The sequence below is a fragment of the Eschscholzia californica genome, unplaced genomic scaffold (assembly GCF_041429995.1).
Source record: "Eschscholzia californica isolate CP2 unplaced genomic scaffold, dmEscCali1.0.p SCAF_2, whole genome shotgun sequence".
Lineage (NCBI taxonomy): Eukaryota > Viridiplantae > Streptophyta > Magnoliopsida > Ranunculales > Papaveraceae > Eschscholzia > Eschscholzia californica.
The window spans coordinates 57,400,337-57,416,878 of NW_028238309.1; the positions used below are offsets into that span (position 1 = coordinate 57,400,337).

At 33.5% G+C, this 16,542-nt stretch overlaps 2 protein-coding genes across 2 annotated transcripts; both read right to left on the reverse strand.

The window, feature by feature from the left end:
• Positions 1–4,690: 4,690 nt before the first annotated feature.
• On the reverse strand, positions 4,691–6,582 carry LOC147559434 (F-box protein At3g07870-like). Its single transcript, XM_086661326.1, has one exon. It carries the CDS (start codon positions 6,280–6,282, stop codon positions 4,993–4,995), a length of 1,290 nt encoding a protein of 429 aa, XP_086517452.1. The 5' UTR covers positions 6,283–6,582; the 3' UTR covers positions 4,691–4,992.
• A 4,963-nt stretch (positions 6,583–11,545) lies between these two features.
• On the reverse strand, positions 11,546–12,730 carry LOC147559435 (F-box protein At3g07870-like). The gene has a single exon (XM_086659178.1). It carries the CDS (start codon positions 12,728–12,730, stop codon positions 11,546–11,548), a length of 1,185 nt encoding a protein of 394 aa, XP_086515304.1.
• Positions 12,731–16,542: the final 3,812 nt, after the last annotated feature.

Consider the following 16,542-nt stretch of genomic DNA (forward strand, 5'->3'; position numbering starts at 1 on the left):
TAACATTTTACTCCCATATGTGTATGGATGTCAAATTTGACCCATATCTAGGTCCAATGTCGAGATTTCAGTTTGCCCCTCAATTTTCGTTCTCACTTTCCAGATTTACCCTTATGTTATTTATTTATTTATCTACCTTTTTCTATAAGTATGTGACGAATGTGACGAGATATTAACAAAAATAAATAAATATAATGAAATTGTAACTAAATTGAGTTTAGAGAATAATAACAATGAAGATTTTGTTGGGTTGTTTAAAGAGAGAAAGAAAATACTGTGAGAATTTATAAGAAGTGGACCAAACTCAAAATTAAATTGTGGGGCCCTCCCAAATGTTTGGGACTTGGGACGACCCTGAACTCAATGATTATATATTGAAACGGAGGCTTGTATATCTTGCACAATATAAACAAGTAAAAAAGAAAATCATAATTGTTATACTGCCTGACACCAAAGAGGCAACTTTCCAATCATATGTTAGAGTAGTGGTTGTCTGCGTCATTAGTTGGGGACATTTGAGTGGTCTAACAATATTTGTTTGTTTTTCTGAATACATTTCAAATGTCCCAAAACGTCCTTGTCATTCATTTTGAGTATTTCAAATGTCTCCCAACGTCTCTATTATTCATCTGGAATTTTTCGAATTTACTCCAATGTCTATGTTACTCATTTAGGACATGAAATCACTAACATCTTAAGATATTTTGATCTTGATAGAAATTGATAAACATTTTAGTTTAAATTGGAGAGCTTTTGGATAAAGAAAGTCATTCAAAATATGAAGCCATTTGTGCATATTTTAAGACAATACAAGTACTTAAAAATTATTATTAATGTAGTAATAATGGTAATATAATGGATTAATTAATTCCGTTTTGCCTCCAAATTTGTGACAGTTGTTGGCTTCATAAGTGCATAATAGTTCAATGTGACAAAGGCAAAAGAATAAAGTGTTCAGATCTATATTCACATGAGACATGAAAAAAGATTATAAATCAAGGATCATTGATAGTTTTGAGGAGAAAACTGTAACCATTTTTTGTACCTGGATTTTAGAACTCAACTTTCATCCCCTTACAAATAAACCATGAAAGTTTATTTAGATAGTGTATATTTTCTTGAAATCTGACACACGAAGAACAATGAAGGGAAAGAAAATGACCACGACATATATTTCAAGAATATCCAAAGGTTCACTTCTTATCGAGTAAATGAAAAATATCAAAAGGTTACATCTTTCATCTTAACATCAAAACAGTGCACCTCCTTCCATTGCCCGTAGTTTACGGGCGTCTTTTAACTAGCTTAATTGGGTGTCTTCACTCGGATTTTGCCACCAACCCAAATTTCCAAGGGTGTATCTTCATTTATTTTATAGGGGTGGGTGGGGCATTGTTCCTTGTGAATGCAAGTGGGTAGCCTTTGAAGCCTTTGTCTGACCTAAAGTAATTGTCTTCGACTTTAAGAGATCTCAATTCCTTCTTTCATTTGTTTCATCTAGTGTGTGGTATGTATTGTTGTTGAACTGCGGTTGCATATTATCTCTTCGATGGAACCAATGAATCGTTATGGTGGTTTGGTATCCCTCTCTTGCCTTCACGTTTGGATGTTTCGACCGATATTCTGATGTACTAATCCTGGAGTGTTTAAGGATGTTCTCCTCAGCTGTTAAGTTTGCAGAATTTGTGTTTTGCTTTAATTTGCTCTATTCAATTTTACACTCATTAATTGTAACCGCTCTATCCACTCTGTAAACCCTTGTTTATATCTATAAAAAAGAAATGGAAAGATGAATGTGAAAAGAACACCTTCTCCAGGTCTCTCTCTTTATTGTACTCTTTGTTCCTGTTTCACTTGATTCGGAGATGAAAGAGAGGTTAGAAAAATTGCAAAAAATTTATATACAACCCAAGGGTGGGGTTTGGGGGGGGGGGGGGGGGGGGGGAGGGATTAGCTGTTCAGGACACTGATAGAATTTATAGATAAAATGTCTCGTAGACATTTCAAGATATTAAGACATTTCAGACCATTTATGCATAAACAAAGTGTCTTTGTAGACATTTCGAAACATAAACATTATAACATCTTGCAGACATTTCAAGACATTTGGTGCATAGATAAAATGTCCTGGAGACATTTCAAGTGTTGAACCCACAAACACAATGTGTACTAGATGTTATTATTATTATTACTATTATTATTATCTCATCATTTGAGGACAATTAATAGACATTTATTATTTTAATATTATCATTAGTACCTAATCATATGAAATAATATATTTGTACTAATATTTCAAAAATATATTTTTCGACTTTTGTAGAGATAAGTGGACTTGATAGATAATTAGTGGACATATTATTTTAATATTATCATTATTGTCTATTCATAATATGAAATAATATGTTTGTACCAATATGTCGAAAATGTATTTTTCGATTTTTGTTGACATTTGTGGATATCTGTGAACATTGATAGACAATTAGTAGACATATAATATTTTAATATTATTAGTATTGTCTAATCATATTAAATAATATATTTGTACTAATATTTCAAAAATATTTTTTTTCGATTTTTGTAGACATCTGTAAATATCTATGGACTTTGATGGATAAATGATGAAAATTTATTATTTTAATATTATCGTTATTGTCTAATGAAATAATATATTTGTACAAATATTTTAAAAATAAATTTTTTCAACTTTTTTAGATATCTATGGACATTGATGGATAGTTGGTGGAAATTTATTATTTTAATATTATCATTATTGTATGTATAATCATACTATGAAATATTTGTACAAATATTTTAAAAATATATTTTTTTGACTTTGTAGACATTTGTGGATATCTGTTGACTTTGATAGACAATCAGTTGTACATCTATTATTTTGATATTACCAGCACTGTCTAATCATATGAAAGAAGGTTGTGGCCGTTTTAGCCCCTCGAGGGTCTGTTGCAGATCTCCTCCGGCGAAGGAATCCCCTTCGCCGGAGGTTTTAGAGAGAGAAATGAGAGGTAGGAGAGAGAGAGAAAGGGGAGAGAGAGAGAAAGGGGAGAGAGAGAGAGAGAAAGGGGAGAGAGGAGAGAGAAAGGAAGAAGAAGAAGAGGAGAGAGAAAGGAAGAAATATTTTTTTTTTTTTTTTTAGTAAAGGTGGCCGGCCGGAATTTTTTATTCCGGCCGGCAACCTTTTCGCCGGAGAAGAAGGGTGAGGTGGACAGAGTGATGTGGTAATTGTTAGATGAGTTGGACAAAGAAAAAGAAAAAAAAATAATTACAGAAATGCCATGGGGGTAGAATTGGGAGGTTTAAAAAAAGTTGGGGCCATTTAGGAATTTTTTGGGGCCAAAACGAACTGCCGGACACTTATGGGGGCTAAAACGGCCAGTTGGTCACAAATCGGGGGCCAAAACGGAATTAACCCAACATTTTAATATTTGTACTAAAATCAAAATTGCCTCCTAAGTCAAATGAACTCTTAATGATGTTACGTCTCTGTGAAAGTGTGAAGATGTGTATGGAAGTAGTGAATACTCTGTGAAAGGGCTGAAAACCGTGAATTCCAAAAGAACTAAACTTAGAATCAGAGACAGATCAACATAAATCACAAAGACGGTTATTGTCGCAGAATGATCGACTTCATAGAGCCTAACCTAATATATAAAGGAGGAATGAAATATCATTACAACTCTGTTTCATTTCTTACCAAAGGTTACTTTTATTTTACCCAGACCCCAAGAGAAAGATTACAACTCACCAAAATGGACTCCGAAGTTGACGACCACCTCACCAAGATAGACTCGTAAAGATGACCAAGTTCCACAATTTTTCATTTTTCCGTTCACAGTATACACAACATTAACAGAAATCGGCTGGGAATGAGCTATTGCTTACAACATACTAAACAACTAACATTGAGAATATAAGGTCATATTTCCACAATCTTACCATTTTCATTTTCCAATAGAGGTTCCCTAAGCACTAGTACAATCTCCCACTTGTGTTACAATCGGGCAGACACGGTTTTTTTCTTTTAATTAAATAAGACCAGCATTTGGGTTGTAAGTTTGAACAGGGTTACCTGAGACATATGGGTGGAGCCCGGCACCATAAGTTGGGAAGAAAGGATTTAAAGACTGGTCTCGTTTTTGGCCCATCATCATCATATGCTGTTGCTGGAACATGAATGCTTGTTGTTGCTGTGCCGTTGCTGCCATCTGTATAGAAACCAATGCACACACCCTATATGAAGCAAAGAATGGGTCTTGGGCTACTACTTGTGCATTGTCGGCTACTCAATGGCATGGGATATCGCATGAGTTGTAGCTCGTGAGTTGCCTGGTCCTTCTCAGTGCATCATCGATAAGCTGTCCAATGTCAGCTTCTTTAGCCCACCCGCCTTTTTCAACTTAAAAAGGGATTAGTTCGAACTCACATTAACGAAAAAAAAGCAAAATGGCCAGATCTAGAGTTGAGTTTGAAAAATCCTAGATACATATTTCTATTTTCCAACTTTTACATTAATCGAAGTACAAAGTTCAAGAATGAAAAGAAAAACAGGAATGTTTCAGGATTTCCCGGTTTCAAATTAAGAACAGATACGAGAACATCAATAAAAAATATATTCGGAAGTTCACGTTAGATAAAATAATATAAGGAATTAAAATATGAACCTTAACTCCAACAACCAAAAGCTAAAACCCATACATTAAAATATATAACAATGAACAAGAAAGTTTTATTGAATCTCATAATCAAGACAATGAATAGACATCTCACAAATTCTAGAACAACAGCATTGAGGATCCATTATTCCCTAAAGCTTCTAACCTTGACAGTAAATGAAAATGGCCGACTTCATGCTCACAACTCACAACTCACAAATATAAGAATTGTTCCATAAGAAAGCAGCATCACTACTGACAACTATTTCAGGATAAATAGAAGTCAAGATTAAGAAAAACAAAATCTATTGGTGTAATCTCATTGTTGTGCCACTCCAACATCACTCTCAACTACTCTTTCTTCGTTTATCATCTTCGACATGACTCCCATCTCTCTCAACGAGATATTCGTGTTCATGTGTGGAATTGCTTCAAAATCTTTCAGCCTCATATCTTCTACGAGTAATTTAGTTACGGTTGATGTTATCGGATTGTAACTACGAAGACCCTCCTGCCAGTATAATATTTCGTTGCTCTTCGTCACACCAAGTAGCGTAGGAATATCATATAAGCCATAGTCTTGTGGCCATCTCATAGTGGCTTCTTTACTCCAACTCCAAGAATCATCATCATCATCATCTTTATAACCACCACAACCTTCTTTCTTCTTAAAATACCATATATCCATAAACTCATTCATTTTTCCGTGTATAAGACAAACATGCCCTCCCAACACACTGATATCGTAAAAGTCAAATATGCCACAATGAACGCAGGGTGGTGATGGTAGCAACCCAAACTCCTCAGTTGCCAAATCGAATGCCACAATGTCGTATTTGCGGTTTTCATTTCTGGTAATGAAATGAATTGCTCCGTTCGCACAACAATTTATATTATTTACCCTGTGGTAGATGTTTCCTATGTCTCTCCACCCACGACCATCACCAAGAGTGTAAACCTGGACTGACCCAATGTCATAGGCTGATCCCCAAGGGTAGAAAATTCTTACAACTTTGTACTCGTTAGTTGAGTATAAATAACCGAAGCCACTATATAAATAGCCGGAAGTTTTTATAGACCTTGGAAGATCAAAGTATTCTCCTGTATAAGGATTACAAATGTGTATAGGATCATAGATATTATGGTGGGGAATCGTAAAACAAACTAAACCATTGTACGATCCAACAAGTGTAGTAAGAATACGTTCATCATCTCCTTCAACCTTATCTATAAGAGGATGGTCTATATGTAAAGTATCAGTCGTATAAGAGTAGCGCTCCCGTTTACGTTTAATATCATCAAAATTTCCATAATACAATGCAACACTCCAATTGCTACTATCTTCTTCTTCTTCTTTTTTCCCAAACGAAAACAAAATACCAAATTTTTTCTGAAGACGAAGAATATCCCTCCATGTCTTACAAACTAACTTAGCCTCTAATATACACTCTTGAGGAAGACGAGTAATAATTTCCTTAACAAGATCAAGAGGAAGGTTTTCCATAATTAAGGTCTGAAATAAATTAGAGAGAAACAAAACAATGATTGATATAGTACTAGATTGTTTAACTTCAACTAGGTTGTGTTTTCTTAGTAGTTTGAGGTACATATATATATATATATATACATAAAGATTTTCACAGATGGAATCGGAAAAAAGAAACCCTAAAAGAGATTACCTTGGCAAAGCACCAATCCGATTCGGAAAACGAATTCAGAATTTCTAAAAACAATAAATAGAAATTACCTTTCACAAGTTTATGAAAGGGAAACCCTCGGTCTCCAACCAACAAATCAGAACTCGTCGTACTTCATATACAATCTAGGGCAGATTCTATATAGACATATTTCGAGTTTGGTCCCCAACATGTGAAAACGTCTAACATTTTACTCCCATATGTGTATGGATGTCAAATTTGACCCATATCTAGGTCCAATGTCGAGATTTCAGTTTGCCCCTCAATTTTCGTTCTCACTTTCCAGATTTACCCTTATGTTATTTATTTATTTATCTACCTTTTTCTATAAGTATGTGACGAATGTGACGAGATATTAACAAAAATAAATAAATATAATGAAATTGTAACTAAATTGAGTTTAGAGAATAATAACAATGAAGATTTTGTTGGGTTGTTTAAAGAGAGAAAGAAAATACTGTGAGAATTTATAAGAAGTGGACCAAACTCAAAATTAAATTGTGGGGCCCTCCCAAATGTTTGGGACTTGGGACGACCCTGAACTCAATGATTATATATTGAAACGGAGGCTTGTATATCTTGCACAATATAAACAAGTAAAAAAGAAAATCATAATTGTTATACTGCCTGACACCAAAGAGGCAACTTTCCAATCATATGTTAGAGTAGTGGTTGTCTGCGTCATTAGTTGGGGACATTTGAGTGGTCTAACAATATTTGTTTGTTTTTCTGAATACATTTCAAATGTCCCAAAACGTCCTTGTCATTCATTTTGAGTATTTCAAATGTCTCCCAACGTCTCTATTATTCATCTGGAATTTTTCGAATTTACTCCAATGTCTATGTTACTCATTTAGGACATGAAATCACTAACATCTTAAGATATTTTGATCTTGATAGAAATTGATAAACATTTTAGTTTAAATTGGAGAGCTTTTGGATAAAGAAAGTCATTCAAAATATGAAGCCATTTGTGCATATTTTAAGACAATACAAGTACTTAAAAATTATTATTAATGTAGTAATAATGGTAATATAATGGATTAATTAATTCCGTTTTGCCTCCAAATTTGTGACAGTTGTTGGCTTCATAAGTGCATAATAGTTCAATGTGACAAAGGCAAAAGAATAAAGTGTTCAGATCTATATTCACATGAGACATGAAAAAAGATTATAAATCAAGGATCATTGATAGTTTTGAGGAGAAAACTGTAACCATTTTTTGTACCTGGATTTTAGAACTCAACTTTCATCCCCTTACAAATAAACCATGAAAGTTTATTTAGATAGTGTATATTTTCTTGAAATCTGACACACGAAGAACAATGAAGGGAAAGAAAATGACCACGACATATATTTCAAGAATATCCAAAGGTTCACTTCTTATCGAGTAAATGAAAAATATCAAAAGGTTACATCTTTCATCTTAACATCAAAACAGTGCACCTCCTTCCATTGCCCGTAGTTTACGGGCGTCTTTTAACTAGCTTAATTGGGTGTCTTCACTCGGATTTTGCCACCAACCCAAATTTCCAAGGGTGTATCTTCATTTATTTTATAGGGGTGGGTGGGGCATTGTTCCTTGTGAATGCAAGTGGGTAGCCTTTGAAGCCTTTGTCTGACCTAAAGTAATTGTCTTCGACTTTAAGAGATCTCAATTCCTTCTTTCATTTGTTTCATCTAGTGTGTGGTATGTATTGTTGTTGAACTGCGGTTGCATATTATCTCTTCGATGGAACCAATGAATCGTTATGGTGGTTTGGTATCCCTCTCTTGCCTTCACGTTTGGATGTTTCGACCGATATTCTGATGTACTAATCCTGGAGTGTTTAAGGATGTTCTCCTCAGCTGTTAAGTTTGCAGAATTTGTGTTTTGCTTTAATTTGCTCTATTCAATTTTACACTCATTAATTGTAACCGCTCTATCCACTCTGTAAACCCTTGTTTATATCTATAAAAAAGAAATGGAAAGATGAATGTGAAAAGAACACCTTCTCCAGGTCTCTCTCTTTATTGTACTCTTTGTTCCTGTTTCACTTGATTCGGAGATGAAAGAGAGGTTAGAAAAATTGCAAAAAATTTATATACAACCCAAGGGTGGGGTTTGGGGGGGGGGGGGGGGGGGGGGAGGGATTAGCTGTTCAGGACACTGATAGAATTTATAGATAAAATGTCTCGTAGACATTTCAAGATATTAAGACATTTCAGACCATTTATGCATAAACAAAGTGTCTTTGTAGACATTTCGAAACATAAACATTATAACATCTTGCAGACATTTCAAGACATTTGGTGCATAGATAAAATGTCCTGGAGACATTTCAAGTGTTGAACCCACAAACACAATGTGTACTAGATGTTATTATTATTATTACTATTATTATTATCTCATCATTTGAGGACAATTAATAGACATTTATTATTTTAATATTATCATTAGTACCTAATCATATGAAATAATATATTTGTACTAATATTTCAAAAATATATTTTTCGACTTTTGTAGAGATAAGTGGACTTGATAGATAATTAGTGGACATATTATTTTAATATTATCATTATTGTCTATTCATAATATGAAATAATATGTTTGTACCAATATGTCGAAAATGTATTTTTCGATTTTTGTTGACATTTGTGGATATCTGTGAACATTGATAGACAATTAGTAGACATATAATATTTTAATATTATTAGTATTGTCTAATCATATTAAATAATATATTTGTACTAATATTTCAAAAATATTTTTTTTCGATTTTTGTAGACATCTGTAAATATCTATGGACTTTGATGGATAAATGATGAAAATTTATTATTTTAATATTATCGTTATTGTCTAATGAAATAATATATTTGTACAAATATTTTAAAAATAAATTTTTTCAACTTTTTTAGATATCTATGGACATTGATGGATAGTTGGTGGAAATTTATTATTTTAATATTATCATTATTGTATGTATAATCATACTATGAAATATTTGTACAAATATTTTAAAAATATATTTTTTTGACTTTGTAGACATTTGTGGATATCTGTTGACTTTGATAGACAATCAGTTGTACATCTATTATTTTGATATTACCAGCACTGTCTAATCATATGAAAGAAGGTTGTGGCCGTTTTAGCCCCTCGAGGGTCTGTTGCAGATCTCCTCCGGCGAAGGAATCCCCTTCGCCGGAGGTTTTAGAGAGAGAAATGAGAGGTAGGAGAGAGAGAGAAAGGGGAGAGAGAGAGAAAGGGGAGAGAGAGAGAGAGAAAGGGGAGAGAGGAGAGAGAAAGGAAGAAGAAGAAGAGGAGAGAGAAAGGAAGAAATATTTTTTTTTTTTTTTTTAGTAAAGGTGGCCGGCCGGAATTTTTTATTCCGGCCGGCAACCTTTTCGCCGGAGAAGAAGGGTGAGGTGGACAGAGTGATGTGGTAATTGTTAGATGAGTTGGACAAAGAAAAAGAAAAAAAAATAATTACAGAAATGCCATGGGGGTAGAATTGGGAGGTTTAAAAAAAGTTGGGGCCATTTAGGAATTTTTTGGGGCCAAAACGAACTGCCGGACACTTATGGGGGCTAAAACGGCCAGTTGGTCACAAATCGGGGGCCAAAACGGAATTAACCCAACATTTTAATATTTGTACTAAAATCAAAATTGCCTCCTAAGTCAAATGAACTCTTAATGATGTTACGTCTCTGTGAAAGTGTGAAGATGTGTATGGAAGTAGTGAATACTCTGTGAAAGGGCTGAAAACCGTGAATTCCAAAAGAACTAAACTTAGAATCAGAGACAGATCAACATAAATCACAAAGACGGTTATTGTCGCAGAATGATCGACTTCATAGAGCCTAACCTAATATATAAAGGAGGAATGAAATATCATTACAACTCTGTTTCATTTCTTACCAAAGGTTACTTTTATTTTACCCAGACCCCAAGAGAAAGATTACAACTCACCAAAATGGACTCCGAAGTTGACGACCACCTCACCAAGATAGACTCGTAAAGATGACCAAGTTCCACAATTTTTCATTTTTCCGTTCACAGTATACACAACATTAACAGAAATCGGCTGGGAATGAGCTATTGCTTACAACATACTAAACAACTAACATTGAGAATATAAGGTCATATTTCCACAATCTTACCATTTTCATTTTCCAATAGAGGTTCCCTAAGCACTAGTACAATCTCCCACTTGTGTTACAATCGGGCAGACACGGTTTTTTTCTTTTAATTAAATAAGACCAGCATTTGGGTTGTAAGTTTGAACAGGGTTACCTGAGACATATGGGTGGAGCCCGGCACCATAAGTTGGGAAGAAAGGATTTAAAGACTGGTCTCGTTTTTGGCCCATCATCATCATATGCTGTTGCTGGAACATGAATGCTTGTTGTTGCTGTGCCGTTGCTGCCATCTGTATAGAAACCAATGCACACACCCTATATGAAGCAAAGAATGGGTCTTGGGCTACTACTTGTGCATTGTCGGCTACTCAATGGCATGGGATATCGCATGAGTTGTAGCTCGTGAGTTGCCTGGTCCTTCTCAGTGCATCATCGATAAGCTGTCCAATGTCAGCTTCTTTAGCCCACCCGCCTTTTTCAACTTAAAAAGGGATTAGTTCGAACTCACATTAACGAAAAAAAAGCAAAATGGCCAGATCTAGAGTTGAGTTTGAAAAATCCTAGATACATATTTCTATTTTCCAACTTTTACATTAATCGAAGTACAAAGTTCAAGAATGAAAAGAAAAACAGGAATGTTTCAGGATTTCCCGGTTTCAAATTAAGAACAGATACGAGAACATCAATAAAAAATATATTCGGAAGTTCACGTTAGATAAAATAATATAAGGAATTAAAATATGAACCTTAACTCCAACAACCAAAAGCTAAAACCCATACATTAAAATATATAACAATGAACAAGAAAGTTTTATTGAATCTCATAATCAAGACAATGAATAGACATCTCACAAATTCTAGAACAACAGCATTGAGGATCCATTATTCCCTAAAGCTTCTAACCTTGACAGTAAATGAAAATGGCCGACTTCATGCTCACAACTCACAACTCACAAATATAAGAATTGTTCCATAAGAAAGCAGCATCACTACTGACAACTATTTCAGGATAAATAGAAGTCAAGATTAAGAAAAACAAAATCTATTGGTGTAATCTCATTGTTGTGCCACTCCAACATCACTCTCAACTACTCTTTCTTCGTTTATCATCTTCGACATGACTCCCATCTCTCTCAACGAGATATTCGTGTTCATGTGTGGAATTGCTTCAAAATCTTTCAGCCTCATATCTTCTACGAGTAATTTAGTTACGGTTGATGTTATCGGATTGTAACTACGAAGACCCTCCTGCCAGTATAATATTTCGTTGCTCTTCGTCACACCAAGTAGCGTAGGAATATCATATAAGCCATAGTCTTGTGGCCATCTCATAGTGGCTTCTTTACTCCAACTCCAAGAATCATCATCATCATCATCTTTATAACCACCACAACCTTCTTTCTTCTTAAAATACCATATATCCATAAACTCATTCATTTTTCCGTGTATAAGACAAACATGCCCTCCCAACACACTGATATCGTAAAAGTCAAATATGCCACAATGAACGCAGGGTGGTGATGGTAGCAACCCAAACTCCTCAGTTGCCAAATCGAATGCCACAATGTCGTATTTGCGGTTTTCATTTCTGGTAATGAAATGAATTGCTCCGTTCGCACAACAATTTATATTATTTACCCTGTGGTAGATGTTTCCTATGTCTCTCCACCCACGACCATCACCAAGAGTGTAAACCTGGACTGACCCAATGTCATAGGCTGATCCCCAAGGGTAGAAAATTCTTACAACTTTGTACTCGTTAGTTGAGTATAAATAACCGAAGCCACTATATAAATAGCCGGAAGTTTTTATAGACCTTGGAAGATCAAAGTATTCTCCTGTATAAGGATTACAAATGTGTATAGGATCATAGATATTATGGTGGGGAATCGTAAAACAAACTAAACCATTGTACGATCCAACAAGTGTAGTAAGAATACGTTCATCATCTCCTTCAACCTTATCTATAAGAGGATGGTCTATATGTAAAGTATCAGTCGTATAAGAGTAGCGCTCCCGTTTACGTTTAATATCATCAAAATTTCCATAATACAATGCAACACTCCAATTGCTACTATCTTCTTCTTCTTCTTTTTTCCCAAACGAAAACAAAATACCAAATTTTTTCTGAAGACGAAGAATATCCCTCCATGTCTTACAAACTAACTTAGCCTCTAATATACACTCTTGAGGAAGACGAGTAATAATTTCCTTAACAAGATCAAGAGGAAGGTTTTCCATAATTAAGGTCTGAAATAAATTAGAGAGAAACAAAACAATGATTGATATAGTACTAGATTGTTTAACTTCAACTAGGTTGTGTTTTCTTAGTAGTTTGAGGTACATATATATATATATATATACATAAAGATTTTCACAGATGGAATCGGAAAAAAGAAACCCTAAAAGAGATTACCTTGGCAAAGCACCAATCCGATTCGGAAAACGAATTCAGAATTTCTAAAAACAATAAATAGAAATTACCTTTCACAAGTTTATGAAAGGGAAACCCTCGGTCTCCAACCAACAAATCAGAACTCGTCGTACTTCATATACAATCTAGGGCAGATTCTATATAGACATATTTCGAGTTTGGTCCCCAACATGTGAAAACGTCTAACATTTTACTCCCATATGTGTATGGATGTCAAATTTGACCCATATCTAGGTCCAATGTCGAGATTTCAGTTTGCCCCTCAATTTTCGTTCTCACTTTCCAGATTTACCCTTATGTTATTTATTTATTTATCTACCTTTTTCTATAAGTATGTGACGAATGTGACGAGATATTAACAAAAATAAATAAATATAATGAAATTGTAACTAAATTGAGTTTAGAGAATAATAACAATGAAGATTTTGTTGGGTTGTTTAAAGAGAGAAAGAAAATACTGTGAGAATTTATAAGAAGTGGACCAAACTCAAAATTAAATTGTGGGGCCCTCCCAAATGTTTGGGACTTGGGACGACCCTGAACTCAATGATTATATATTGAAACGGAGGCTTGTATATCTTGCACAATATAAACAAGTAAAAAAGAAAATCATAATTGTTATACTGCCTGACACCAAAGAGGCAACTTTCCAATCATATGTTAGAGTAGTGGTTGTCTGCGTCATTAGTTGGGGACATTTGAGTGGTCTAACAATATTTGTTTGTTTTTCTGAATACATTTCAAATGTCCCAAAACGTCCTTGTCATTCATTTTGAGTATTTCAAATGTCTCCCAACGTCTCTATTATTCATCTGGAATTTTTCGAATTTACTCCAATGTCTATGTTACTCATTTAGGACATGAAATCACTAACATCTTAAGATATTTTGATCTTGATAGAAATTGATAAACATTTTAGTTTAAATTGGAGAGCTTTTGGATAAAGAAAGTCATTCAAAATATGAAGCCATTTGTGCATATTTTAAGACAATACAAGTACTTAAAAATTATTATTAATGTAGTAATAATGGTAATATAATGGATTAATTAATTCCGTTTTGCCTCCAAATTTGTGACAGTTGTTGGCTTCATAAGTGCATAATAGTTCAATGTGACAAAGGCAAAAGAATAAAGTGTTCAGATCTATATTCACATGAGACATGAAAAAAGATTATAAATCAAGGATCATTGATAGTTTTGAGGAGAAAACTGTAACCATTTTTTGTACCTGGATTTTAGAACTCAACTTTCATCCCCTTACAAATAAACCATGAAAGTTTATTTAGATAGTGTATATTTTCTTGAAATCTGACACACGAAGAACAATGAAGGGAAAGAAAATGACCACGACATATATTTCAAGAATATCCAAAGGTTCACTTCTTATCGAGTAAATGAAAAATATCAAAAGGTTACATCTTTCATCTTAACATCAAAACAGTGCACCTCCTTCCATTGCCCGTAGTTTACGGGCGTCTTTTAACTAGCTTAATTGGGTGTCTTCACTCGGATTTTGCCACCAACCCAAATTTCCAAGGGTGTATCTTCATTTATTTTATAGGGGTGGGTGGGGCATTGTTCCTTGTGAATGCAAGTGGGTAGCCTTTGAAGCCTTTGTCTGACCTAAAGTAATTGTCTTCGACTTTAAGAGATCTCAATTCCTTCTTTCATTTGTTTCATCTAGTGTGTGGTATGTATTGTTGTTGAACTGCGGTTGCATATTATCTCTTCGATGGAACCAATGAATCGTTATGGTGGTTTGGTATCCCTCTCTTGCCTTCACGTTTGGATGTTTCGACCGATATTCTGATGTACTAATCCTGGAGTGTTTAAGGATGTTCTCCTCAGCTGTTAAGTTTGCAGAATTTGTGTTTTGCTTTAATTTGCTCTATTCAATTTTACACTCATTAATTGTAACCGCTCTATCCACTCTGTAAACCCTTGTTTATATCTATAAAAAAGAAATGGAAAGATGAATGTGAAAAGAACACCTTCTCCAGGTCTCTCTCTTTATTGTACTCTTTGTTCCTGTTTCACTTGATTCGGAGATGAAAGAGAGGTTAGAAAAATTGCAAAAAATTTATATACAACCCAAGGGTGGGGTTTGGGGGGGGGGGGGGGGGGGGGGGGGGAGGGATTAGCTGTTCAGGACACTGATAGAATTTATAGATAAAATGTCTCGTAGACATTTCAAGATATTAAGACATTTCAGACCATTTATGCATAAACAAAGTGTCTTTGTAGACATTTCGAAACATAAACATTATAACATCTTGCAGACATTTCAAGACATTTGGTGCATAGATAAAATGTCCTGGAGACATTTCAAGTGTTGAACCCACAAACACAATGTGTACTAGATGTTATTATTATTATTACTATTATTATTATCTCATCATTTGAGGACAATTAATAGACATTTATTATTTTAATATTATCATTAGTACCTAATCATATGAAATAATATATTTGTACTAATATTTCAAAAATATATTTTTCGACTTTTGTAGAGATAAGTGGACTTGATAGATAATTAGTGGACATATTATTTTAATATTATCATTATTGTCTATTCATAATATGAAATAATATGTTTGTACCAATATGTCGAAAATGTATTTTTCGATTTTTGTTGACATTTGTGGATATCTGTGAACATTGATAGACAATTAGTAGACATATAATATTTTAATATTATTAGTATTGTCTAATCATATTAAATAATATATTTGTACTAATATTTCAAAAATATTTTTTTTCGATTTTTGTAGACATCTGTAAATATCTATGGACTTTGATGGATAAATGATGAAAATTTATTATTTTAATATTATCGTTATTGTCTAATGAAATAATATATTTGTACAAATATTTTAAAAATAAATTTTTTCAACTTTTTTAGATATCTATGGACATTGATGGATAGTTGGTGGAAATTTATTATTTTAATATTATCATTATTGTATGTATAATCATACTATGAAATATTTGTACAAATATTTTAAAAATATATTTTTTTGACTTTGTAGACATTTGTGGATATCTGTTGACTTTGATAGACAATCAGTTGTACATCTATTATTTTGATATTACCAGCACTGTCTAATCATATGAAATAATATATTTGTACAAATATTTTAAAAATATATTTTTCGACTTTTGTTGACATATGTAGATATCTATGGACATTGATAAATAATTAGTGGAAATTTATTATTTTGATATTATCATGGTCTAATCATATGAAATAATATATTTGTACAAATATTTTAAAAATATATTTTTCGACTTTTGTAGACATGTGTGGATATCTGTTGACATTGATAGATAATTAGTGGACATATATTATTTTAATATTATCAGCATTGTCTAATCATATGAAATAATATATTTGTACTAATATTTCAAAAATATATTTTTCGACTTTTGTAGACATCTGTGAATATCTATGGACATTGATGGACACTTGGTTGATATTTCTAGTGACATTTTGAGAAGTATTTCTAATGATACTTTGAGGATATTTCTATGGACAAAATGTTCATTGTTTTTGTAAAGACAAATTGGGCTCCAAATTTGTTCTAAATCCTTGACAAAATCCACCAAACCATGAAGTCTA